At 38.9% G+C, this 25969-nt stretch overlaps 3 protein-coding genes across 3 annotated transcripts; all 3 read left to right on the top strand.

Moving 5' to 3' along the window:
- Positions 1-513: 513 nt before the first annotated feature.
- Positions 514-7955, top strand: selplg (selectin P ligand). Its single transcript, XM_023337682.1, has 3 exons — positions 514-674; positions 891-998; positions 2746-7955. The coding sequence occupies exon 3, from the start codon at positions 2764-2766 to the stop codon at positions 4264-4266; it is 1503 nt and encodes a 500-aa protein (XP_023193450.1). The 5' UTR covers positions 514-674; positions 891-998; positions 2746-2763; the 3' UTR covers positions 4267-7955.
- A 629-nt stretch (positions 7956-8584) lies between these two features.
- Positions 8585-14377, top strand: LOC102222648 (transmembrane protein 119). Its single transcript, XM_023337934.1, has 2 exons — positions 8585-8843; positions 12213-14377. The coding sequence occupies exon 2, from the start codon at positions 12229-12231 to the stop codon at positions 13054-13056; it is 828 nt and encodes a 275-aa protein (XP_023193702.1). The 5' UTR covers positions 8585-8843; positions 12213-12228; the 3' UTR covers positions 13057-14377.
- A 5681-nt stretch (positions 14378-20058) lies between these two features.
- On the top strand, positions 20059-22401 carry LOC102222132 (chemokine-like receptor 1). Its single transcript, XM_023338014.1, has 2 exons — positions 20059-20160; positions 20280-22401. The coding sequence occupies exon 2, from the start codon at positions 20291-20293 to the stop codon at positions 21302-21304; it is 1014 nt and encodes a 337-aa protein (XP_023193782.1). The 5' UTR covers positions 20059-20160; positions 20280-20290; the 3' UTR covers positions 21305-22401.
- The last annotated feature ends 3568 nt before the right edge of the window (positions 22402-25969 follow it).

Genomic DNA, 25969 nt, shown 5'->3' with positions numbered 1-25969 from the left:
CATCTGTCTATTTATTTACTAATACATAAACAGGCCTGGACGCAACGTTTATTCCCGGCCTTTCCATTGCATACATATCTTTTTGTCACTTCTGCTTGGTAACCCTTAAACAAAAACAGGCTGAGTGTATATGTGACTTGAACGTTGTGCAAAACCACATGCCAGTGTGACTCAGTACAGGAAGTGACAGTTATGGTTTCCACATTAGATGGACGAGTCTGTTTCCACCCGGATGTCTAATGTAGAAGGCCAAGCATGAAATTATGCACCAGTCTTTTACAGTTTGGCCACTGTCATCAGTCATCTGACCACAACGTTATCTCAGCATGAAGATTTCTGACTGATAAAAGGGAGTTTCATTTGATTCCACGGTTTTGTTTTGGAAAACAAAAACACACATACTAAGAAAACAATGGCGTCCTCATATGACTGATCTTCAGTCCCTGTGGTTACATCTCAGTCCCTTGAAATCTCTCATTTAGAGCTTTTCTCCCACATGACCTGCAGCTTTAAATGTGAGGCAGAAATGTGATCAACGGCTGACATGCGACAAGCATCTGAGTGTTTTACAGAACTGGGCACTTCCTGCTATTTTAAACAAGCCAGTATTCTAGACATGCTAAGGACGCTCCGCAACAACGAATCTGAGCTCTGCTCTGCCTTACATCTGTCAGGTGAATCTCATCCTATCTCAATAAATACAAATTAATATTGATGGTGAGGTTAAATGAAATTGTCATTATCTCTTTAAAACTGCATTTGCTCCTTTTAGTGAATGCATAAAGATATGGATTTCAAAAGGAAGTGTATCCTCATATCTAAGTCGTCTAAAAATGTGATATACCGTCATGTTTCTTTTTTCTTCATTTCCTGTTTCTGTCATCAAGCAGAGCAACAGTTGCCATATCAGTGCAACGAGGATGTGCGCAAAGAGAGCCTGAAATGAGCTGAGGTGAACATTTTCATTGGATCTAACATCAAATTCGTCCAATACCGAGGTAAGACATGAGCAGGTGATTCTGAAAACACTTCTTAAGACAGATTTAAACACCTATTTTACCTGCATGTAACGGAGTTTGTTAGTAAAATGTTATGACATGTTCCTCAACTTCATCTTTTTTTTAACTGCCACTGTGACACAGTGGCAGTTCTTTAAAAGCAAATAACGCAGTTTGAGTGTTTCAAAATACCAATATTTGCTGAAGTTTTTAGTGTTTTTTCTGGTGAGAATGAAGCAAAGGGTGTGGTGAAGGAACATGACTGTTTCATTATAAGTAAGACGTTACTGGCATACAAATGACACATTGTCATTATTGAAGTGGGAAGTTTATACACTCATCATGTGCGTGAATATATTAATTTTTGGGGGGTTAAGGATGTATTTGAGCTGTTTTTATTGCAATGTGTATGATTACATATACATTTTTGCAATTTTTAGAGGATAAACACTTTCTGAAGCCTTGAACTAGGTCTCAGCGTCATCCTGTCTGGTTATTTAGCCACTCAGAATTTGTAAACTTCATTTATATTGGTTCATCTCTTTTTTTATTAAATACTGCTGAGGTCTATGTAAATGCAAAGACTCGATTTGAGCTAATTTTTCTTGTTAGGATACCCAATTATGTCCAGATTTCAGCCATCTGACCCAAACTATGAGACTCAGATTAAAGGTAATCGGTGGAAATCATCAGGGCTAATTATGCAGTTAATGAGTCTCAAAGCTATTAGTATATGGAGGATGCTGTAGCGTCCCTGTCCACAGCAACATGGGCTGAGAGAACACAGACCAAGAAATAAGTCGATGCTTCAAAGAAAAAACTGGATGGAAATTTTCACCTACAATGAAGACAAGAAAAATGCATACTGGTGAAAAGTTTCATGGTGAAAAGAACCAAACATTGAGCTTTCTAGTCATATTACAAGAGGAATGTTTGGACAAGTCAGGCAGAGAGTTTCAACGTTGAAAACTGTACCAGCTGTCAAGCATGGTAGTGGCAGCTTCATGCTGAGGGTCTATTCTGCTTTATTGACAAACTTAATTGAGTAATGTTGAAGCAAGACCACCTCCAACTTCCCCAGCCTCTTTTCAAACCAGCGAGGTGGAAGCTAGACAAAGTTTGGGACTAAAAAATAAGAAACTGAAAATCTGCTGTCTATTCTTGATACCAACATTCTCGATCTACAAAGCCAGAGTTGTTGCAAGACGTTGACCACAGCGACAAAAATATTTGTTACTCTGTTTGTAAATAGGACATGTCCACATGTTAGTGCTATATATACAGTATATATATATATATTCAAGAAAAGCGTACTGTCATGTTCTGTGTTTTCTGTGTATTTATTTAGAGTTTTCTGTGTCCCCGAGCCTTCGTGTTGTCCTGTCCTCCCCTTGATTGTTCCCAGATGTGTCTCGTTCTGTGTATTTAACTCCACCTGTGTTCCTTGTTCCTCGTCGGGTCCTTGTCAGTTCAGTGTCGTATGCACCAGTCTCTTTTGCTGTCCCTTCAATTAGCCTGTTTGCTACCGACGATGAGCCCTGGTTTCCGCTCAGTCGTGCTGCCGGGTTTTGTGGACTTATTCTGGACATTCATCATTAAAATCATTTATTTATCACATCCTGGGTCTACTGTGTCTGCCTCACCACCTTCACCACCGCATCTCATGACACGTACAAATTCCTCACTGTCACTTTAAGTCTCTTTAATACAGGCAGTGTTTTCAAAATGATTTTTTCTGTGATTTCAGATCTCATATTTAACAACCATGCCCTCCAGCATGAAGATACGTGCTGTGCTGCTGTGGGGAGTGTGTGTGTTGTTTCCTGTGGAGTCGGTGACGAGTTCAGCACCAGAAAACAGCGGCACGAACGTCACTGTTCCACCAGACATCACAGCCAACCAGCGAATCACTGCATATGCAAACACGTTGCAGCCTGCAACCCTGCATCCAGCAAAACCTACAGATGCTGCTGCTCATGCGACGGAGGCAGCGTCACCCACAGCGGACCATAAGAACGGTGACATAAACACAAGTAAAAGTGAGAGCAGACAGCTTGGTTTGACTACTGCTGAAGAAGCAGTCAGCCATTCCAAACCTCTCACCCCCACAGAAAAGGTGACGACTAAGGTTGTAGATTATGTAAAGACGGCAACTGCAACTGCACAAACCTTCACTGCAGGGCTGACGTCAAGTACAAGCAAACCTCTGTCTGTCAGTCAACCAATCACAGCTAGCAGAGAAGAAGAAACGTCTGCTCCAGTGACCACAGCAAGCGGTGGAGTTAAATCTTCCACTGCCATCTTCACTGCTACAAGTAAAGAACAAATTTCCTCGTCAAAGACCACAGGCCATGCACACACTGTTACAGAAGTCACATCAACTGGAAGTGGACTACATCCGTCCACTGCCATGACAACAGCTACGAGTGAAGTGCAACCGTTGTACAACCGTTCAACAACAGCAGAAGCAGTAAATCAGACAACAGATCATCTCCTCCACACATCTGCCTCCAGTTTTACTAACACGACTGCTCCTGTAACACATTCTGCAACGACTTCAGCCTCATTTGTTTCTACTCAAAACTCAACATCCATTACTGGATTCAGATCAGAGGTACCTTCCACCACCTCTTCGGATAACTCTACTCAAAGCACTTCCACCTCCGGTGGTCCCACAACTTCAGTTCCTACGTCAGGAACCATTAAGTCCACCAGCACAGAGCTCTCATCAAAATCCTCTTCTGTTTCCGCCACCACTAACTTCAACTCTACTTCACCTGAACCAGTTTCCACTTCAACAGATTATTCCAACACCACCGCCAACTCGTCCAGCCCAGCTGGAGCTTTTATTCCTCACATCATTGGGTCAACAACACGCTCCACTCCATCGACTACAAAAGCTCCCTGCGAACCGTCAAAGGACTCGTCAAGCAGCGAGGTTCTGCCCTGCTCCACCAAGGGCGTGGTGAAGCAGTGCCTCATAGTTGTCGCCGTCTTGGCCTTGGTGGCCACCATCTTTGTAATTTCCACCATTGTCCTTTGCATCAAATTGTCAGCAAGAAAATACAAAGTTAGGAAACCTCAGCAGGACACGGAGATGATGTGCATCTCCTCTTTGCTGCCTGATAGGAGTCACACCTACACAAGGCAGCGCAATCCGGTGAGCAACGGAGTCCTGGTGTACCCTGTGGGAGGAGACAGCGATGAGGAAGGTGGGGATAATCTCACTCTCAGCAGCTTCCTGCCAGAAAATGACCGCTATGTTTAGCTGGTTTGGTGTAGCCTTGTGAGACGGAATGGATCTGCCTTGGATCAGTGATGCAGAAATTGAGTCAGTTTATGTGGTAGACACAAAAACCACAAACACTTACCACTTAATGATCAAAGCTGGATCACCAACATTTGACATTTGAGCAGAAGGATGTTGACTTTGAGCAAAACTTGTCATTTTTGCATAACTTTACACATGTTCTCCCCCCTCATGGGAGAATTGAAACCAGGATGCAGAGAACGATCAAAGCTGCTCTCTCTTTTTTTTTTTCTTTCAAACATCCGGACCAAAAACTCTTGTGGGATTTCACTTTGCAACAAGAGACAGAAAGCCTTCGCTTTGTCAAGAAAGATGTCTTCTTCACAGAAACTGCTCAGTTTTTTGTAAACTTAAGACTTGACAGTTTAAAATCGAACTTTATTGAATAGATTTTACCGTTTATCTGTGTGTAAAAGCACACTTTGTGAACTGCAATAATTGTGTTTTTTTTTATGTCACATGCATGGCATATAAAAAGTCAACACACCTATTGACATGACAGGTTTTTTTGTAACCAATGTTACTTCCAGTTAATTCAAAACCTTACTTAATTAAAAAATCTGAAATATTTTAACGAGCTTAGAGAGGTGGATTTACAAACTAAAATAATGTGGTTGCATGTTATCCAATCTGATTCAGGTCTGAGCACTGACTGGACCCATTCAAAACTTTATTCTTCTTCCAGTAAAGGCATCCTTCCATTTTGAATAGTGATCATTTTCATAAAAAACAGTATTTTTTATGTGCACCACTCGTAGTTTTAACAGATTCCCCCACCTGAGTTCTGCATCTCTGCATCTGAATAATGTTTTCCTTTCCCTGCTGGTCAGTTTTGCTAGTTTTGGGATTTGTTACCTGTTTAGTTGCTAACTTCTACTTATAGCTGATAACAAAATATATCTCTGCAATTCATGCCTTATAACACAAAAGGGACATGGTAACAAGTAGATATATTACAGCATTATGCGTCGTTCCTTAAACCAGGGACAAATATCTGAAATGGCGATAGCTAATACTAGCAATTTTCACCACAGTCTAAATGCACTCAGTCGTGTTGAAACACAAACTAAAAGTTCCTCACTGAGTTCTGTATTTCCTAGTCCTTTATATTAGATTTTGTTTTCAACTACAAACCTGAAAAATCCGACTTCCCAGCACAAAGCAAATCCAAAATTTGAGTCGTTGTCCAAAAGTTTCTTTTCTTCCTCAATGTTTTAGCAGAAACTTGAAGTTTTCTGCTAAAAATAAAACATTCACTGGTATTTGGAAATAATTTTTTCAGAATTTTTTCCATTTTGACTAATGCCCCAAGTCCAACTGAAGAGAAACAACACCAAACATGATGCTCCGTCCCTCATGCTTCACTGTGGGTTTCATGTCCTTTTGCTAACTTGTAAGTTTTGGCATTATGGTCAAAAACTTTGATATTGGTTCCCATCAGACCACAAAAGGTTTCCCAAAGTATTTTTGTTGAATTTGAGCCACCATTCTGCCACCTTGTCCCAGTTCCCAGACATGTGCTCTACAGCCAGTACCACCCAGAATCTGGATCAGTTTTCTTATTTTTGTCATAACTTTTGATGCATCTTCTCTATGCTCCGCTGTGTTTCTAACACTTTGGAGAAAGTTTGTGCCTTATCCTGACTGACACCTTTTTGACACTGTGATCCCTCTGATGCTCTATTAAGGTTTCTGCAAACCATTCCTTTCACTGAGATGTGATGAAGAAAATGTTAGGAAATGCTTACTATAAGAGTTTTACTTTATTTGGAGTTCATCAGAGGAACCTTAACTCCAATTTTAACTCCAATGAGTGTATGACAACAGAGTGTACGCACCCATGAAACCACATTATTTGATTTATTATTCATCCACATTTTAAAAATATGTTTGTTGTTTTAGCTAATTTGCACAGAGAAAATATTTGATGACAAGTTGTAAAATTATTAATCTTGGTGTAAGTTGTATGCGTCATATTTTAACCTGGGTGTGTATACTTATTATTCACTATATAGTATTCTGCTGAAAGTGGCTTTTTCCTGGTAGGGCTGCAGGATTTCTTATTTATTTATTTTGGCAGCTTTGAGAAAAATCTTTGCATAAGTTTTTTGGAAGAAAGCATAAAAAAGTGTAGAGAGTGCTGGTATGGTTGACAGTGAAGGGGCCCAAGCTAAGTTTTAGTTGTTTATTTCTTGGAAATTGCAGACTTAAAAAACAATATATATATATATATATATATATATATTATTTCTGCAGAATGTTTTATGTTTTGTTGTCTCCATTTTGTTTTGTTCACTCTTAACGATACTCTTATAAAAAGCCCAGTCCACTCAGACTGGTAAATAAGGATGCTATTTTGATACATGTGCTTTCCTCAAAGATTAATCTGTAATTGATGAGAAATGTGAGAATAGAGATTCGTACTATTGAAGTTGTGACAGCAGGAAATTGAGGATGAATCAAAGTCATTTTGACCTTTTTATGCACAAAATCAAAAATCACAATTTTGCATCATGAATTTAGACTTTATATTTGTTTTCTTGTCTAATGCTAAACACAATCTGTGTATTGTTTAAAATGGGAAAAATCAGAAATCTCTTTAGGAAGGTAAATGAGAATTGGTCAAATTCACCAAACTCTAACTCCCTCTTCTCTGCAGCTGAGCTGAGTAAATAGATTAATACTGATACATTTACTGTGTACATTTGCTGAAGGAAACGGTGTCTTTCATCATTAAATGTGTAGTTTTGGTACTTCTTTTGTAACTTCTCTTTATGGCTCTGTAAAGGGCAGAGTCACAATAAAACTGAATCTTCTCTAAACTCATTCAGTTCCCTTATTCACAAAAGGCTCCACAGACAACCTTTTGCTTCCTACACTGGATTTTAATTTCACATTCACTTCCCTTCTTGTGAAACAATAACAGTTCTCTGAATGCTTATTAGCCTCACAATGTCCCCTTTCCCCCCCTTTGTGTCCCATCAAATATGTGAAGCAGGCAGCAGCAACTATCAACAAAGTTGAGACCGACGCAAACCTTTCTGACGCCGGACGTCATCTGATGCTCCTCTTGACCATATAAAGCCAGGATTGTCTTCGGTTACAGACAAAGCAGAGTAGTAAAGAGAAAATCTCACTCCCGTCCTAAACTGGTCACACACTCGGCGTGTGCATTGAATTGTTTGCTTGTGGATGAAAAACGCTTCATTGTTTGCAATAGTCTCTCCTCCCTGCCTTTTCTCTGGTTGTTGAAGTTTTTTTCTCTCCACAGGAAACATTAACCTCTTCCTGCATTAAGGAGGTCAATCACTCAAGCTGCCCTCTGACTACTTTATTTAACCCCAGGTGGTCTGCTGCTACTCATTGGCATCACTTCAACATGACAGGCTGCCAAATCGGGTCATCTCGCTGCATAAAGTGTCGGAGCTAATGGTTTTTTGCTAATTCAGTCACTTATTTGTAGGGTCCTGCAAAAGTTTTCATTTCTCTTAAACCTTTTCCCATTTTGTCGCATTGCAGCCGAAAGATTCCAATGTGTTTTTGTGACATTTTAAGTGATAGACCCACGTGCAACAGTACAAAATGGTGAGCTGTAGATTTTTTAGGGCAGATCTACATACTAAAATTATCAACCTCTGTCTTTGGTCAGAGTGAATAAAGCATCTGTGAAAATCATTTTGCTTCCGATTCTTAATTGGATCTGCTCCTGGACTTTGACTGGGCCCTTCTAACACATGAATGTGCTTTAATCTAAACCTTTAGATTGGAGCTTGGGCTGCATGTTTAGGGTCAACCTCTGACAAAGTCTTTTGCAGCTTTTCTTTCTGTATTTAGCTCCATCCTTATTGAGCAGATTTTCAGTCGCTTCGTGAAGGAAATCTTTGCAGCATGATGCGTTTCTTTGAAGAGATTTTTTTTTTTAGAGTGAAGTTGGTTACACTGGATTTTATTTTGTAGCATCAGGAAAAATGGGCTAAAAACAATTGCTTTATGAACTTTTTGGATTTCTCTGTGTAAAGAAAATTTCAATGTACTTTATTCATTTCATTCACTCTGCTTGATTTTGAATTGATCGACAGCATAAAACCCCAATAAAACACACAGGATTTCTTTGGATTTTAAAAAGACAAAATGTCTAAATGGTTAAAGAGGTTTAAATACCTTCCATGTCCAGTTAGCCACACAAAGAGCAGAGAGGCGGTCCCTGCCCCCACAGCACTTTATAAACTCATACCTAACAAGAACAATCTGTGCGCAGGCCTGGAGAACCCAGACACTGTCGGGGAAACTGGAGGAGGGGGGAGGAGAACAGAGCAGAGCCAGAAGGAGGGATCTGTACTCATGGTTAATGACATCTCTCCTGCGCTATCCAGACAAACCTCCGCACTGAAACCTGAAACCTGCAGCGGTTGCACGGTTCCCCAATCAGTCACATGTGCCCTGCTCTCCCTCTCACTTTGCTTCTTGCAAACTGGTTTCAGTCACCCTTCCACCAGAGGGGATTTCAAGCTGAGAAACTTCTTCCACCCTGAATGGTGAGTGAAATGGAAACACATTAGAACGTTTTCTTCTTAGTTTGGAAAGAGCAGAGAGCATCATGCAGCTCCTGTGCATGATGCTCTCTGAAGTCAGGAGACATGACAGCATCAGGACGCTTCCAGACTCGAGCAGCTATTGAAACTTCTGGATACTTTTACATCCAGAGCTGATAATTACCTATAAAAGAAACTGATGGTAAACTTTAATATTCCGTAAATGCTTTGTGTAACTTCTTTTCCTTTGTGTCTATTTGGTCACCTTTTGCTGGCATGTTTTTTGTGTCTGACTGCACAGACATATTTGGGTATTTGGCTCGGGGTGATTCATGGAGTGGAGGGGAAAAAGTCCCACATGAAGCTGGGCTTCATGTGGGACAGCTTGCGCACAGATGCAGCTGAGAGGGGATTTAAAAAAAAGTGAGCCGCTGCCAGTTAACACACAGACAGAGCAGAGAACAGAGAGAAGGCCAAGTCAATAAATACAGCTGGCTTTACAGGGCCAGTTCACGAAATATGCAATAGAGAAAAAAATCTCCCAAACAACCATTTACAATTAGGCCGAGTAGATTTATTATATTTTATTCTGTTGTCACCTTCCAGTGATAGAAGTGCACAGTGAGCAAAAATGAACACTAACTACAGTTCTAAATGTGGTACTTTCAAGCAAAATGACATTTTATAAGTATAATTTTCATAATACCTTCATTTGCATTCATAAGTTGCTCATTATATTTGTAAATTGATATACTGTATAGAATACACAATGTCTCAAAATACTCTAAATCCATGTTGAAACATATTGTGTGAGGTTAAAATAAAACTCATTGGAAAGGTAAATTTATATATAATAAGCAACAAACTGCTAAAAACCAGAAAAAACTAAGACCTTTCATGACAACTTGCAATTGCTTTGGTGAATTGGACACAAAAATGAAGCCAGGAATACAAACATATATGTAATCAACAGATGTAAATTAGGAGAAAATGTGGTAATTAAGTAATTAATTTAATTGAAACAATCTTCTGGTATCTCAATACTAACTTTAAACCACATAATAAGAGTAACTTAAATCTGTTAACATTCATTTTTGAAAGATTGGCCTGTCATTTTACATAACTGCACATTTTTATCACATTGTACATTTGACTTTACTGTTTGTCTTATTTTTGAGATTTGCTTGTTGTTACTGAAACGTCTTAATTTCTTCAGTGATGGGCAATAAATATAATTCTGTTCTATTATTTTTCTAGTCCAGACCAGTCAGATAAAGTAGATTTGACATGTTGTGAAAAACACAAAAAATATATGGAGCAGATGAGCAGCAGAGACAGAAAATTGTTAATTAACGACTTTCCAAAACCAAAACAGTAAATCAATAAAATATCTACTAATAGATGTTTTGTGTGTTATGTTTACGTTCCCTTCGCTAATGTCAACATGTGTTCATGTGTTCAACATCAGGCTTGGTGGGAATGAAACTTGAGACTGAAGCCAGTTCAGGGTCAAACTAGAGGTCACTAAACTGAGCGACCAAAGTCTGAAGTCTTCTCCTGTTATGTAGGGTCAGGTTAATGCATTAAAACAAAGATGAAAAAACAAAGTCAGGTTAATGCATTAAAACAAAGATGAAAAAAGATGAATATTTTGCAAATTTTTTTTTGCAAAAAATATTTGCTAAATATTTTTTGCAAATATTATTGCAAAAAATATTTGCAATAATTTACATTGCAAATATTTTCAAAAAGTTTGAAGAGTAAATATGTGCCACACAAGGTGCTGTGTTTCAAGCTTGTTAAGTTGATACTGACTTACAAAAAGGCATTTTCTGAGTCATGACAGTCCTTTTTGCAAATGCATAAATCGTGTTTTGTACAGAAAAGATTTCAACTCAGCATGGGCCAGTATGAGATTCTCATGGTATAACAAAGAGTGAAAAAACTGAGTTTTATTAGGAAAAAAAAAATAATGCAAACCCATATATTCTTTATTTAAAACAGAAAAACAACAGAAATTTATTTTATTGCTAAAGTAATTGAACTACCTGACTACAGTCTGTTTAGCACAGTATAAATTCGTAATTAAAATATTTAACATATTAGTAGTAGTGGTTAGGTGCCTAATATGGTGACTTTTTATACCTTTTTGTTGTTCGGCTCTTTATCAAACAACACCAGTGTAACATGCCATTTATAATATCTTATACATGCTCACTGTACCTTAAATGTGCGTTTTTAAAACTTTTTGTTGAGCGTCTTGAGCTGTCCTGAAGCTGTGCAAAACATTTCTTGTTGTTAAGGTGCTATTTCCCTAAATGTACCCATTTGGCATTGCTAAATAACGATAGCAAAGCATGATAACCCTTTAGTTATTGACAAAGGAGACGTCAGTAGAGTCTCTTCAGCTCACATTGGTGCATTTTATTGACAATCAACATGAGCAGCTCTCTCTGTCAGCAGCACTCAGGGGCCAGCTATTCAATATGATCGGGGGGGGGGGTGGACCTATTAAGTATTAAAATATCTAACATAAAATTAATTCAGGATGCAAGGATTGCCCTGGCAACAGCCACCACACATTTCTAGCAAACTGCTCTAACACCGTAGCTTTACAGCCTCCCTTTGATAAGAACTGTGTGTTTATTTGCTTTTTATACCAGGACAGTTCATGTTTGTCGTGATAAGAAATGTTTCCAGACAGCTGAATTTGTCTTTCTTGAAACTGATGGAAAATTGCAGCTGCTTTCATTCACTGAAGGCAGCTCTATCACTCTAGCACTCTCCCAACCATTTCATCAAAAGTAACAAACTATAGCATAGGGATGGGCAATATAGACTTAAAGTTTCATGACATTGTTTTGTGTTACTATTGTGATAACGACCAAAGTGACAATAACAACTTTTTGTTCCTTCTTTTTTAGGTAATTATGTGGCTCTGACTGATTCACAATCATAGCCACACAAATACTGCTCTTAAAAAACATTTCCATTTGTAATACGCGTCACTAAACAGCACATATTAAATGAATTTATATTTTCAAATACATTGCAATCTATTGATACTCTCAACAGTGGAGAATATAATAAAACTAACATTTCGGACAATACAGACAATTTTGGAGGCATTTAAGTATCAAAAGCCTTATCTTGTTAAAAAAAAAATAAACTTTTAAAGTCTCGCTATAACTCTACATTGCTCACAAGCAGGTGTCTATTTTTTTACTGAAAACAATAAAATAAAATTTTGACTCAGACTTGTTGTGCAGTTGTTTAAAATTCTGTCATTCGCATGATAATAGAGCTCCGTTTACAACAAGTGATTTATGCCTCCATGCAGCATTAACTGTCTTTCCATATGGACCTTCACAGATCCGGACAGGAAGCCATGCATCCAGGAGCCCTGCGTCCCATCAGCCTGTGCGTGGTGTTTTGCATCAGCAGAAGCCTGGCCACACATTTACCTCCTTACGGTTCCCTCGAGGGAAGTACAGACGAGGAAGAGCTTAGTCTCATAAATTCTTCTGTCGCTCCCAGATTTCACCCCACTGAGTACCAAACCACACCACCAGAACCGTCACGAGAAGAAAGAAACCTCGGCGAGTTCACCAAGTTCCTGGAGGAGAACATGCTCCTCGTCCTTGTTTCAAGCACACTCATCTTTCTCACCCTCCTCATTACCTGTGGAGCGTTTTTCATGAGCCGCAGGCTCAAGGTGAACTCCTACCACCCTTGCTCCTTCCCCTCAAAAATGTATGTGGACCATCAGGACAAGACCGGAGGCACCAAGCCCTTTAGCGAAGTGCAAGGCAAAGCCGTTCCTGAGCTGGAAATGGAGCCAGTGGACTCCAACAAGCAGCTACAGGCTGAAATCTTAAGAGCTGCAAGCAGCCTACGAACGCCAACTAAATGTCCTCAGGCTGCAGAAAGCAGTGAGACGGCAGCAGACCTCGGTCCTGAGGACGACTTGAAACCAGATCACGGCATCCTGGAGCAGCAGCTACCGACGCTGCCTGAGGAGGAGCAGTGTGAGCTTCTCGACAGCAGGGAAGCTGAGGCAGCAAGTTTGGAGTCGGACCATCCAGAGCATCTTCACCCGGGAGACGGGGATTCAGAGGAGCCTCTGACCGGAAGGAGTCTCCGGCCATCGTCTCTGCACATTCACAATGAAACTGCTACACTGCAGCTGATCGCTGGGGATAAAACGGCCTTCTAATCAGCTTTAATGAGACAAGCTAAGAACTTATTCACAGGGATCCTCCAGCAACATTTCATTCTCATCAAAATTGTGTAATTTTGTAAAGAAAACAAATCTTGTAAACTCGAGTAGTAAGACGTTTTAGCAAAGTACTAAAACTATGACTGCATGTTGAAGGGTCTTGTAATTGCATTCATGTACTTGAACCTTTTGTATTTTTTTTTGTGTGTGTGTTTCAACCACAAACTTCAGTCTACTTAACTGAGACTGAATTTATACGTTAACATGAAGTAGAGCGTTCATTTTGAAGCTTTTTTCTTCTTTTTTTCAAATAAAAATGATAAATGTTTGGTATGTATTTGTATACAGTCCCCATTTACCAAGCTAAGAGCTTATTTCATTTCTGTGCATTTCTCCAGCAGGGACAGGTAAGCCAGTCAGAGTTGATGGGAGGATGGCTTGACACAACAACAGGGAATTACCAGAAGAAAACCTGCTAAATGTTGCAGGATTTGAGACAGAGATTCACCTGGTGGTTGCACCATCATGCTGTGGGAAGAGGGAAACATGGATGGAGCTAAATACAGGACAGTACGATGAAACAGAATTCAAACAGCCCTAAACGTCCCGCCAGAGTTGATTAACATCAAACATATTCCTATCTTAAACTGGCCCAGTCAAAGTCCAGAGCGTAATTTCACAATGTGTGGGACTGTGGGTAGTTTTGCAGCTGTATTTGTGGTGAAAAGTAGAGCTACGCAATATATTGCAGCAGAATTTTCATTGCAACACCAATTTGTGCAACTGCAGCACAAAGGACCACTTGGATGCTTATGATCCTACAACCATTCAGGTGGCCCTGTTTGCTAAAATCATTCTAGATGATTCTGAGACTCTCAGCCAACAAGATACAGATCTTGGAGAGGAAGTTTGGAAAGCTTAAGAACAACAATAAGGGCACTGTGATTGTAGAAAATGCTGAGGAATATGTGGGCTAAATATTATCAACAATAATAATTTTCACAATATTGTGCAACCCTACGATGAAGTACCATAATGCCTTATATTGTGGTCATTGTGAATTAGTATTGATTTTGAAATCAGGAATCAATTTCTTTCCATGATGATGCACTACTTTGTCAGTCTAGAAATTAAAATCCCAATAAAAAGTATTAACATCTATGGTTGTTGTTCTATAAATGAATAAAAAGTTCAAATGGATGAGTATTTTAGAGAATTACTGTTACTTAAATGTGTATGTTAGATTTATAATGCTTGCTTTTTCTCTAGGTACCATGTAAGTCATTTAAAATAAATAAAAATAAACATTTCCATTGAAACAAGGCATTGAAAAAGTTGCATTTTCTGCAGATCTGTCAATAAGCTCCATTAATTATGAGTCTTCAAAAATAAACTGGGCTGAAAACATAATGATGCAAAACATTTTTATTACAGGCTTACAAGGAAGCATTTGTGAATATAATAAATTACACTTTCAACTACTGGACCCCCGTCTTCAGCGCAGATCTTTACCTTAATCACACCTTTCAAAATAAACACTCCTCCTGAACACAATCTGAAAACCAAACATAATCTCAAACAGCATAAGGCTCAGCTTTGTACCGCCAACCCAAATAGTACATTGTGCGTTTACGTGACAGGCTGAAACATACAGTAGACAGGGTTAGAGACTAACACAGAAAGCCTTGTGTAACAGTTCTACAAAGGGTTGACCAGTGTGCGTTTGTCTTAATTACTGCTGGAAAGTGAAACAGAGGTACTGGGCTGCTGCTATTTCACTTCTTCTGAACGGGAAGCAGACGGCATCCGGCTCAAAGCAGGAGAGCTCGGTTTAGTTGCTGGCCCTGACTGCCTCCTGCTGGTCGTCGTGCTGCTTGAGGCGATAATCTGCAAGGGCCGCTTTGATGGCGTCCTCTGCCAGCACTGAGGGACAACCAGGCAAAGGTCAATTAAACGTGCATGAATGCAGAAGGTTGAACTGGGAGAACACTGCTAGAGAAAAGAAATACAACAACGTCTTACTGGAGCAGTGCAGTTTCACGGGTGGAAGACTGAGCTCCTTGGCAATGTCGGTGTTTTTAATCTCCAAAGCCTCATCCAGCTGAAACAGAAGCACGACGTTTAAGCAACAACAAAACTCGGATGTGTAAGACATCAAATTAGTAGGGTTCCTACTAATTTTTCATTTCAAAATTCTGTACTTTTCTAAAAACTGAAATTTGCAGATTCTTTTTCCATTCGTTTTCTTAAAGCTTTGGAAAGTTGAAAAAACTAAACTTTTACCTCGTTGCATTTTATAATCAGCATTTTTTTTAAAAAAAAAAAGCAATTTCAAGTCATCACTTGTTTTGTTGGGGGTTGTTTTTTGTTTGGTTTTTTTTGCATTTTGGACTAATTATGTGACTTTGATGATAATGAATTACTATTCAAAGAAAGAATAGTAATTCTTTCTTTGGCATCTAACTGTCCAGAGGATCTTTAAGTATTTTGTTTTACTTATTATTAAGTAGCTCATCAGATAGAATGATCCTTTTTAAATGTAAACCAACTTTAAAAATCACAGGTTTTTAGTCATTTCAATTTTAATTTTTTTAGGAAACATAACAGGGAATGACGTCTGGAAACAAAACTTTTTTTCCATACCATCTTTTCTTTTGCTTCCTCAATACTTATCCAAATTTGGAAAATTATGAAATCATTTTTGATACTGTTCAAGACTGCCTAGAAACCATGAAAGTAAAACATATAAGATAAAAAGTAAAACGTGTTAGCTTACTGTTTTGCCTTTCACCCACTCAGTTGCCAGAGAGCTGGAGGCGATGGCAGAGCCGCAGCCGAAGGTCTTGAACCTGGCATCCACAATCTTCCCCTGGTCATCCACCTCAATCTGTAAACGTAAATATCAATTTTAAACAAAAGGATTATAAACGTAAGTCCATACATTAGTGCTCTACATTTAGAGTACCCCTCTGACATTTTAAAAAGCTTCAACTCCTCTATTCTTTGTAACAAGAAGTCAGTACCTGAAGTTTCATTACGTCTCCACAAGCCGGGGCTCCCACCAAGCCGGTTCCAACTTTCTTGGAGTTCTTGTCCAGTGATCCCACATTTCTTGGGTTTTCATAGTGATCCACCACCTTGAGATATGTAAAGAAAATGTGAGAACAATTCCACTGCTGCTTATTCTGTGACCTGATCTCTAATTGTATTTTGGGAGAAGAGTATCCCAGAGTACCACAAAGTACATTCTGCCTCAGAATACATGTCTAAAATAGAATTCCTGAATGTTATGTAAATACCAGTTTCCTGGCTTTTTTTACATAAGAGACTGAAGTACACAGACTTGGATTGGATTAGATTTATCCACAAAACCATCATTGTCCCCCATCAACCGTCCCTTCCTCCTACTTTTTGTTTCTGCTGAGTCACTCTGACCAACAAAGTGTGAGGTCAGAAGTTCATCTCAACGCTCTAAATAGGAAACGTAACTCTTAATATGTTGAAGGAATTTACTTTACACTATTTTGACGTATTTCTTCAAATATCAGCAATGTAGAGTTTTACGGCAACATTTAAACCTAATCTCACTGACTGCACAAAGTTACAATTTAGCAATCAATGAATCATTAACTGGAGTATACAAACACAAAAATATGCTTTTCATTTTTTTTATTTAAAGAGGGAATTGAATTATTTGTTTATTTGCAGCTTTTTAAGTATTTCTAATATTATATATAAAAAAGACAAAAAAGGTTAAATGAAATATTTGTAGAATGTGCAATTTTTTATACCATTAATCAATTAATTATCAGAACAATCAACAGATTGATCGATTACTAAAATAGTTGCAGCCCTACTTTTTTCCCATTTTACTTAAGCTACATTATATAAACGAGAAATCACAAGTGAAACAAGACACCTATATTTTTAAATGCCTCTCTAATTCTGACTGACACGTGGCCACTTTATTTTTGCAAAATTGATAAGGTGAAAATCTGAATATTGTTGCTGTTATGTAAATGAAACAAGCAGTTACACTGACATTCAGCTGTTTCTAGCACAGCACACCGCGGACACTTAAGCATATTAATAGGATCTAATTACATTTAAAACTGCGGGCAGCTGGTTGGAGGATCAGTGACCTGATTCTAGTTTTAAACTTGCCAACTAGATACTATAAAACAATGAATAATGTATATTCCTCAGTTTCCTTCCCTGCTTTGTAACATGGTACTTATAACTCTGCTGTAGTTACACGCCTCCTCCTGCTGCTCTGATGTAACTCGGGACATTTATGAGCAACATATGTATGTAAGCTTCTTTCCTCTGGTTCTCCCCGAGTTTCTAACAACGTTCAAGTAATTTTCTGAGCAAAGAAAAGTTCCATATTTGCGCCATTCTATTTGTTAGCAATACAGCTATACCTAAACGCAAGAGTAAACATATCGTAAACATTAACCTGACACATTCGAGGGCAGCTTTGACGCTGTTTACCTTCTTATGGTAGCAGCACTGAGTGATGAACTCAGGAGCTGAGAGCCTCCGAGTGAGCAAAGACAGAGGACTGAGACACTTCTTCGCCACAGAGCCCGCCATGTTGACCTAATGGCGCAGTTAACGTTACCGGACAGAAGATACGAGCGGCACCGAGGTAGAACGGGGAGGACTTATGCAAACTGCGCATGCTCCGTTAATGTAAACCACCCAGAGGATATATATATATACGGAGTCCTGTTGGTGCCAATGTTTACAGAAACAAAGTACTGCCATTACATACGACGTATTACGGCCATACCAAGAAAATAAAAATAATACGAGAATAAAGTCATAAAATTGTATGAAAATAAAATCGAAATAATACGAGAATACAGTCATAATGTGTGTATAAAGTTATAATAATGTGAGAATAAAGTCATAGTGACTTTTTTCTTGTAATATTATGATTATATTTTTAGAATTGTCTTGTTGTTATCATCTTTATTTTATTAATGTGGCCACAATTCTCTGTTGTAATAGGGTAATAGGAAAAAATATATATGGGGGTTTTCTAAAGTTTTAAAAATGTAAAGCAAATTATTAAATCCAAGATAAATACCTTCTAAGACACTGTTGTAAAAAATCACAAGTTTAGCTTCTCTTGAACTGCAAAAAAAAAAAAAAAACAAATGCAAGAAAAAAACAGTTTCACCGAAAGTTTCTAATCAAAACAAATGTTACCTGCAAAACTGGTATTTTCAAGCTTGAAAGCCAGTATGATTTCTAACTGTGTATCAATGTTTTTCTGTATTTTATGTATTCCAACATTCAATTCAAATTAAAAGAGGAAATGTTTCCTAGAAGTGGTTTTGTGATGTTATTGGCTAATCCCTTTACCATAGAAACTGTCAGAAGTTACAGTTTTGTGACAATTTTTTTTTTTCATATAGATTTGTTAGACTTCTATCAGCTCGTGTCGTGTGTGGTCACAGAGGTTTGGAAAATCGGCCGACAATCCTTAAATCGTGCCGTGTGAACCAAACTTAAGACTCACGAGCTCTACTCTACTCTCGTCTCGACCACTGCCATAACCTCTGACTCTGGTCGCTATGGTAACGTTTAAGCCTCTAAAGAAGAACACACAGCACTGCCTGATCAAATACTTGATATACCAATAGTTGTCACGTGGTGCAAGTATAGTTTTTCTGTCCACTAGGTGATTTCTTTTTCCAACAAACCCAAGTTGGTTGGTTAGTTTCTTCGCTTTCAGAACTTTGTTACACGTTTGGTCAAGCTTGTCTTGATCACGTTTTCTCTTGACTGGACATTATTGGGACTTTTTCTTCCTCATTTTTGTTAAGATAATACTGAACATATTCTCTTACTATACTGTGAAATCAGCATTTCTGTGATCACCTGACCAGAAACCAGTCGCGCTCCATTCTGTTTGTTTGTCTTTGTTCAAAGATATCAGACCTATACCATCATGTAAAGATAACTTGTTGCCTGCAGTCACTCTTGTTTGATTCAGTTTAGGATAATACCAAGGTAAGTCTTTACTCTTCCTCCAGGGCCGACCTGAGAGTCTTGCGGGAGCCTTAGAACCCCTGCTGGCCTGTGACCCTGAGAGATCTCAACCAATTACATCATCTGCAAAACTTTGACAAAAGGTGGGCTTCAGTAAAGATAAATAAACTATGTGTTCTCAGAATGCAAACAACAAAAACATTGTCAGATTGAGAAAGTGGCCAAGACCAACAAGTCTTAATTTCTATAGATGGAGGAACTGATAGAATCACAGGAACAGAGTTAAAGAGGATCAGGTCTACCACATCAGACAAGATCCAGGACATGGGCCAAGCAAAGATGTCCCTGAAACAGTCAAAAACATAATACCAGGCCATAGCATGCTGGCAGGCAAAGCTTACATGGAACACCACAACCAAGTTGATGAAATAGTGGACAAGAATGTGGGACAGACCAGCAAAAGTGTTTAAGAATAATAAGGTTGTGTGGGACATGCAGATTAACTGATAATTGGGTATAGTGAATGTAGACGAATTAGAAAAGAGAACAGCCATGGTAGATATTGCAATCGCAAGCAACTTCAGGAAGAAGGAACATAGAAAGCTTGAGAAATACCAAAGGGTCAAAGAGAAAATCGAGAAGTAGGATATCGAGTGGTGACATTGGTCATCAGAAAGTAAACAAAATTAAAAACCATGTGTTTTAATATTTTGTTAAATTGTTTTTATTTTACAAAACAGTTTTTGTAAAAAACAAAAAACAATCAAAACCAGGTGTCATTTCCCTTCTACTTCTCAACTACTTGGTACACTGCAATAATTTGTCTCAGAAACTTCCTAACATGTGTGGCGGTATCACAAAATGTTAAAATGTTTCCGTGTGTTAACACTTTTGTAACATGCTGAATGAAGCTGCGTTCTGATGCTTATCGTTCTGACAGGGCGTTACACCTCTCCACACTGTTTCCAACCTACTCGTTTCTTGTAATCCTGAAACTGTTAAGCAACACGCTCAGAGAAAGAGAAGTGAGAAGTTATATTCAGCACAGAGAACTACAGAAGGGAGATGTTACGGTCTGTTTTTACATCCACACAAGAAGTGAGTATTTAGCTTTATCTACTTTGAGCTACACTTTAGATTGTAGTTGCTCTTTATTTTCAGTGTTGTATGTATGACCATGTTTTTGAGGAATGTTATATATATTTTTTTTCTTTTAGAAAAACTAACAATGGAATTGGATTACATTGAATATGAAGACTACACTCCCATCAATGAAACTGAAAACGTCCTGCAACAATCAAAGTTCTCCCAGGCCTCTGTGACTCATGTTCTTGCTGTGGTCAACATCTTCATATCAGTTTTTGGTCTGATTGGGAACGCTGTAGTGGTATGGATCTGTGGGTGTAAAATGAAAAGAACAGTCATCACCACCTGGTACATCAGCCTGGCTCTTTCGGACTTGTTTTTTTGTATCCTGTTGCCCTTTGACGTTTTTTACTCTCTGACCTCAAACTGGCCTTTTGGCCAGTTTTTGTGCAAGTTCATCTCCTCTGCTTTGTTTCTCAACATGTACAGTAGTGTGTTTCTGTTGGTCTTAATCAGCGCTGACCGTTGTGTCCTTGTTTTGTTCCCTGTGTGGGCAAACAACCACCGAACGGTGCACAAAGCCTATGGAACAGTCGCCCTGATGTGGCTTCTTGCTGGACTCCTAACGCTTCCTTCAGCCATTTTTAGAACCACCGCAGTTCAAGACTCCTTCACCAAGTGCCGGTTGATTTACAGCTCCAATGTCAGTCATGAGGCTGTGGTACTGGGTCGGTTCTTCTGTGGATTTCTTGTTCCTTTCTTGATTATTGTGTTCAGCTGCGCGGTGATCGGTCTGAAGCTGAGAGGCTCAACCATTCGATCTAAAAGGCCTTATAAAATCATGGTGGCACTCATCCTGTCGTTTTTCTTCTGCTGGGTCCCCTACCATACCTTTTGTCTCATGGAAATTAACTTTATGGAACACAATATAGAGATGCTTCTGGTTGGACTAAAAGTGGGGGCCACCCTGGCAGCAGCTAATGCCTTAATCTCCCCCATTCTCTACGTGTTCGTTGGCAATGACTTCAAGCAAACTCTGAAGCACTCTGTAATGTCAAGGTATGAGGAGGCGATGGCTGAGGATATCCACACGACTGGGTTCAATCAGTCAAGATCCAAGTCAATGGAAATAATTGAAACTCACACTATTTCCTAAAAATAAAAAAAACTCATTGCATTTTGATCTTCTTTAAGTTAATTTAAATCTTTAGCTGTAAAAAACACAAAACTTATATTGTGTACTTAAACTTTTTGATAGCTTTTAATAACTTTTGCTATCCTTTGTAACTGAAACAAAAATGCCGTGGTTGTAACTAAATGAATTATCTACAATAAATTGTTGTTCTATGCAATAAAAAGTAAGTATTTTATTAAAATTCAACATGCACTTTATTTATTTAAATTGTTTGCTTACATACTGTAAAAAAAAATTAACAATCTCGTGGTTGTTTTACTGAGACAATCCAAAATATGCAAAGGACACACTGAATAAACACTTAAAATTTGTTTGTTATTTAAAGTATTTTATTCTCCAAACAAAACATAACTTAGAACTTGGTTGAGAAAGTTTTATTGATAGGGGTAATTTTGTGTAGGTAATCTTCAGGTTTTACCCCAGATGGGTGTCAATTTCCACTGCTCCTACCTGCTTGGTGCTGTTACTGAAAGTTTTACTTCAAAATATATCAAATATACTACTAAAATATTTCAGCATTTGCTCATTAGCTTGCTTTAAACCAAAGTATACCAGAATACTAGGATGCAAAATGTGGACAATATAAAAGAGACGATAATACTGCTGTCTGGTTAGTAGTCAGAATGCATAATCATGTTCCCCAAATCAAATTAAGCGTAAGGTCTCAGACAAATGAAAATTATCATTATGGGTAACAATCATATCTCCAACTCCAACGGCCAGGCTTTCAGTTATACAGCCAGCAATAGGTTTAGAGAGACAAATTGGGTCAATAAGTAGTGCTTGTCAACCACTGATTGTGTCGTCCAGGACACATTACTGTGAAATTTTATCTCTGCTGATGTTGACCTGTTAACATGTCATGACTGTCAAACACCAACAGCCTTCAGTCAGAGGTTTCTTCAAATTCTTTGCAAGACTGACCTCTACTGGAGTCCTTCCTGCTCGCATCATCAACATCCACGACAACTCTATGAAGATATTTGGAGGATATAAGTCACGACATTTAATTTCCCTTCGGTTCACACTGATGCCTTCAGGCAGAAGATACAGAGCAATCGGAACAAGAACCAGCCGTCTCAGAGACAGTTTCTACCCGACAGCAATAACAAAACTAAATGCAATCAAAAACAACCATTAATCATCATAAATGATGTATGTGAGAATGTGGCTGCTGTTCTTATTTAGTGTTTTTTTTGGGGCGGGGGGGGGTTGCCAGTTGTTTGTTGATTCTTGAATTGTGTGTGAATTGTGAGACAGTTATTTTTTGTTTTTAGGCATGTGCACTGACTGTTGGCACCTTTTGAATTTCGTTGTTCTTGTGACAATGACAATAAAGATTTATCTTATCTTAAATAAAGTATAAACATGATTTCTTCAGCTGATCAAAAGTTTAAGACCATAGTCTTTAAAAGCCAAAAGCTGTGCAAACATCTGGATTCCATGTCATTTTCTGTGAAGTCTTTACACTGTCAAGACCTCCTGATGGCAAAAGCAAAAAAGCTCACTGACTTTGAACGTGGTAGGATTGTTGAGCTGCATAAGCAAGGCCTCTCGCAACGTGCCATCGCTGCTGAGGTTGGACGCAGTAAGACAGTCATTTTGCATTTTTTAAACGATCCTGAGGGTTATGGAACAAAAAAGTCAAGTGGTAGACCCCAAAAAATTTCACCAGCTCTGAGCCGCAGGATCCGATTGGCTCTCCGTCAAGACACGGGACGATCCTCTACCCAAATTAAGGCCATTACTGGTGCTGACTGCAGCCCAATAACCATCAGACGGCATCTGCGAGAGAAGGGCTTCAGAAACAAAAAACGTCTTCAAAGGCCACGTCTTCTTCAACGCCACAGAATTGCCCGTTTGGACTTTGCAAGGGTGCACCAAACATGGGACATTGAAAGGTGGAAGAAAGTTGTCTTCTCTGATGAGAAAAAATTTAACCTTGATGGTCCTGATGGCTTCCAACGTTACTGGCATGACAGGGAGATCCCACCTGAGATGTTTTCTACACGGCACAGTGGTGGGGGCGCCATCATGATTTGGGGTGCGTTTTCCTTCAATGGAACAATGGAGCTTCAGGTTGTGCAGGGGCGTCAAACAGCAGCTGGCTATGTGGAGATGTTGCAGCGGGCATCCCTCATGACTGAGGGCCCTTGTCTGTGTGGTAATGATTGGGTTTTTCAACAGGACAATGCTGCAGTTCACAATGCCCGCCTGACAAAGGAGTTCTTCCAAGAGAATAACATCACTCTTTTGGACCATCCTGCATGTTCCCCGGATCTAAACCCAATTGAGAACATTTGGGGATGGATGGCAAGGGAAGTTTACAAAAATGGACATCAGTTCCAGACAGTGGATGCCCTTCGTGAAGCCATCTTCAACACTTGGAGCAACGTTCCCACTAGCCTCCTGGAAACACTGGCATCAAGCATGCCTAAACGATTGTTTGAAGTCATCAACAAGAATGGTGGAGCTACTCATTACTGAGTCCTTTTTTTGACACTTTGTTTCTGTTTTGGGGGGTTTTCGGGTTTTTTTGAGCTATGGTCTTAAACTTTTGATCAGCTGAAAAAAATCATGTTTGAGTATAAATGCAGTTTTCAATTAATTCCCCGCTCAAATGTTCTTGTCTCTTGCACTGATTTCTTCTTTTAACATTGTGAAGCTCTACTTAGAACCTTCTTACGATCCAATAGTGCAAAATGCAAATTCTTGCCATTTTTTGACTGGTCTTAAGATTTTGATCAGGAGTGTATGTAAGCTTCTTTCCTCTGGTTCTCCCCGAGTTTCTAACAACGTTCAAGTAATTTTCTGAGCAAAGAAAAGTTCCATATTTGCGCCATTCTATTTGTTAGCAATACAGCTATACCTAAACGCAAGAGTAAACATATCGTAAACATTAACCTGACACATTCGAGGGCAGCTTTGACGCTGTTTACCTTCTTATGGTAGCAGCACTGAGTGATGAACTCAGGAGCTGAGAGCCTCCGAGTGAGCAAAGACAGAGGACTGAGACACTTCTTCGCCACAGAGCCCGCCATGTTGACCTAATGGCGCAGTTAACGTTACCGGACAGAAGATACGAGCGGCACCGAGGTAGAACGGGGAGGACTTACGCAAACTGCGCATGCTCCGTTAATGTAAACCACCCAGAGGATATATATTGTAACGATTCTGTGTTTTAGTTCTGCTGGGGTTCATATGGTTATTTGTATTTGTTATAAGTTGCATTGTGATCCTTTCTGTTAGAGAGTTATGGGCTTCCCCTGTCTGACTCTGCTGGCTCCCACTCACATGTGATAGGCCTGTCATGTGGGCGGGGGATCGGTGGAGCGGGAGTACCAGGACCGGATGTGGGAGAGAGTTCAGAGGGGAGTTAGCAATGAAGCTAATGGTTGATTGTGCCCGTTTGTTAGAGGCGTGAGCTGCAGCCTCAGAAATAGCAGCTTGTACCTATTTCTAATAAACCCTGTTTGGCGGGACTACATCTCCGGTGTTGACGTCATTACAATATATACGGAGTCCTGTTGGTGCCAATGTTTACAGAAACAAAGTACTGCCATTACATACGACGAAGTAATACGGCCATACCAAGAAAATAAAAATGATACGAGAATAAAGTCATAAAATTGTATGAAAATAAAATCGAAATAATACGAGAATACAGTCATAATGTGTGTATAAAGTTATAATAATGTGAGAATAAAGTCGTAGTGAATTTTTTCTTTTAATATTATGACTATATTTTTAGAATTGTCTTGTTGTTATTATCTTTATTTTATTAATGTGGCCACAATACTCTGTTGTAATAGGATCATAGGAAAAATATATATAGGGGTTTTCTAAAGTTTTAAAAATGTAAAGCAAATTATTAAATCCAAGATAAATACCTTCTAAGACACTGTTGTAAAAAATCACAAGTTTAGCTTCTCTTGAACTGCAAAAAAAAAAAATGCAAGAAAAAAACAGACAAAAAGTCACAAAGTTTCTAATCAAAACAAATGTTACCTGCAAAACTGATATTTTCAAGCTTGGAAGTCAGTATAATTTCTAACTGTGTATCAATGTATTTCTGTATTTTATGTATTCCAACATTCAATTCAAATTAAAAGAGGAAATGTTTCCTAGAAGTGGTTTGTGATGTTATTGGCTAATCCCTTTACCATAGAAACTGTCAGAAGTTACAGTTTTGTGACAATTTGTTTTTTTCATATAGATTTGTTCAGTTGAATCTTTTTTAATGTTTGAGCTTATCAAACAAAATTTCAGACAAAGACAGAGTACTGTAATTGTCATGACAGAACTGGTGTGCTCATGGACCCTGACATGTTAGCGTTTTTGGATGACAGTGAAGAGGGTAAATAAAAACAGTTTTCAAATGCAAACAAATGCAGATAATGCTTCTGTATGTTGGTGTTCCCGCTAAAGCCTTTTTTTTGCCCCTTTTTTCCCTTTACGACAATCCTACAACGTCCTGCAGTGAGTGCTGTGTTATGTGGTGGTGTGTTGAATATGCCCGATATAAAATCGGGCATATTCAACATTGTCTTGGCCCGATTATCGCAGCCTGTGGGGTTTTTCCTTGTTGAATGCGACAGGTAGCCAATCAGGAAGCGCGGTGACGTA

Source organism: Xiphophorus maculatus, chromosome 8 (genome assembly GCF_002775205.1).
Source record: "Xiphophorus maculatus strain JP 163 A chromosome 8, X_maculatus-5.0-male, whole genome shotgun sequence".
NCBI classification, from domain to species: Eukaryota; Metazoa; Chordata; class Actinopteri; order Cyprinodontiformes; family Poeciliidae; genus Xiphophorus; species Xiphophorus maculatus.
This window is presented reverse-complemented; position numbering and strand designations above follow the sequence as displayed.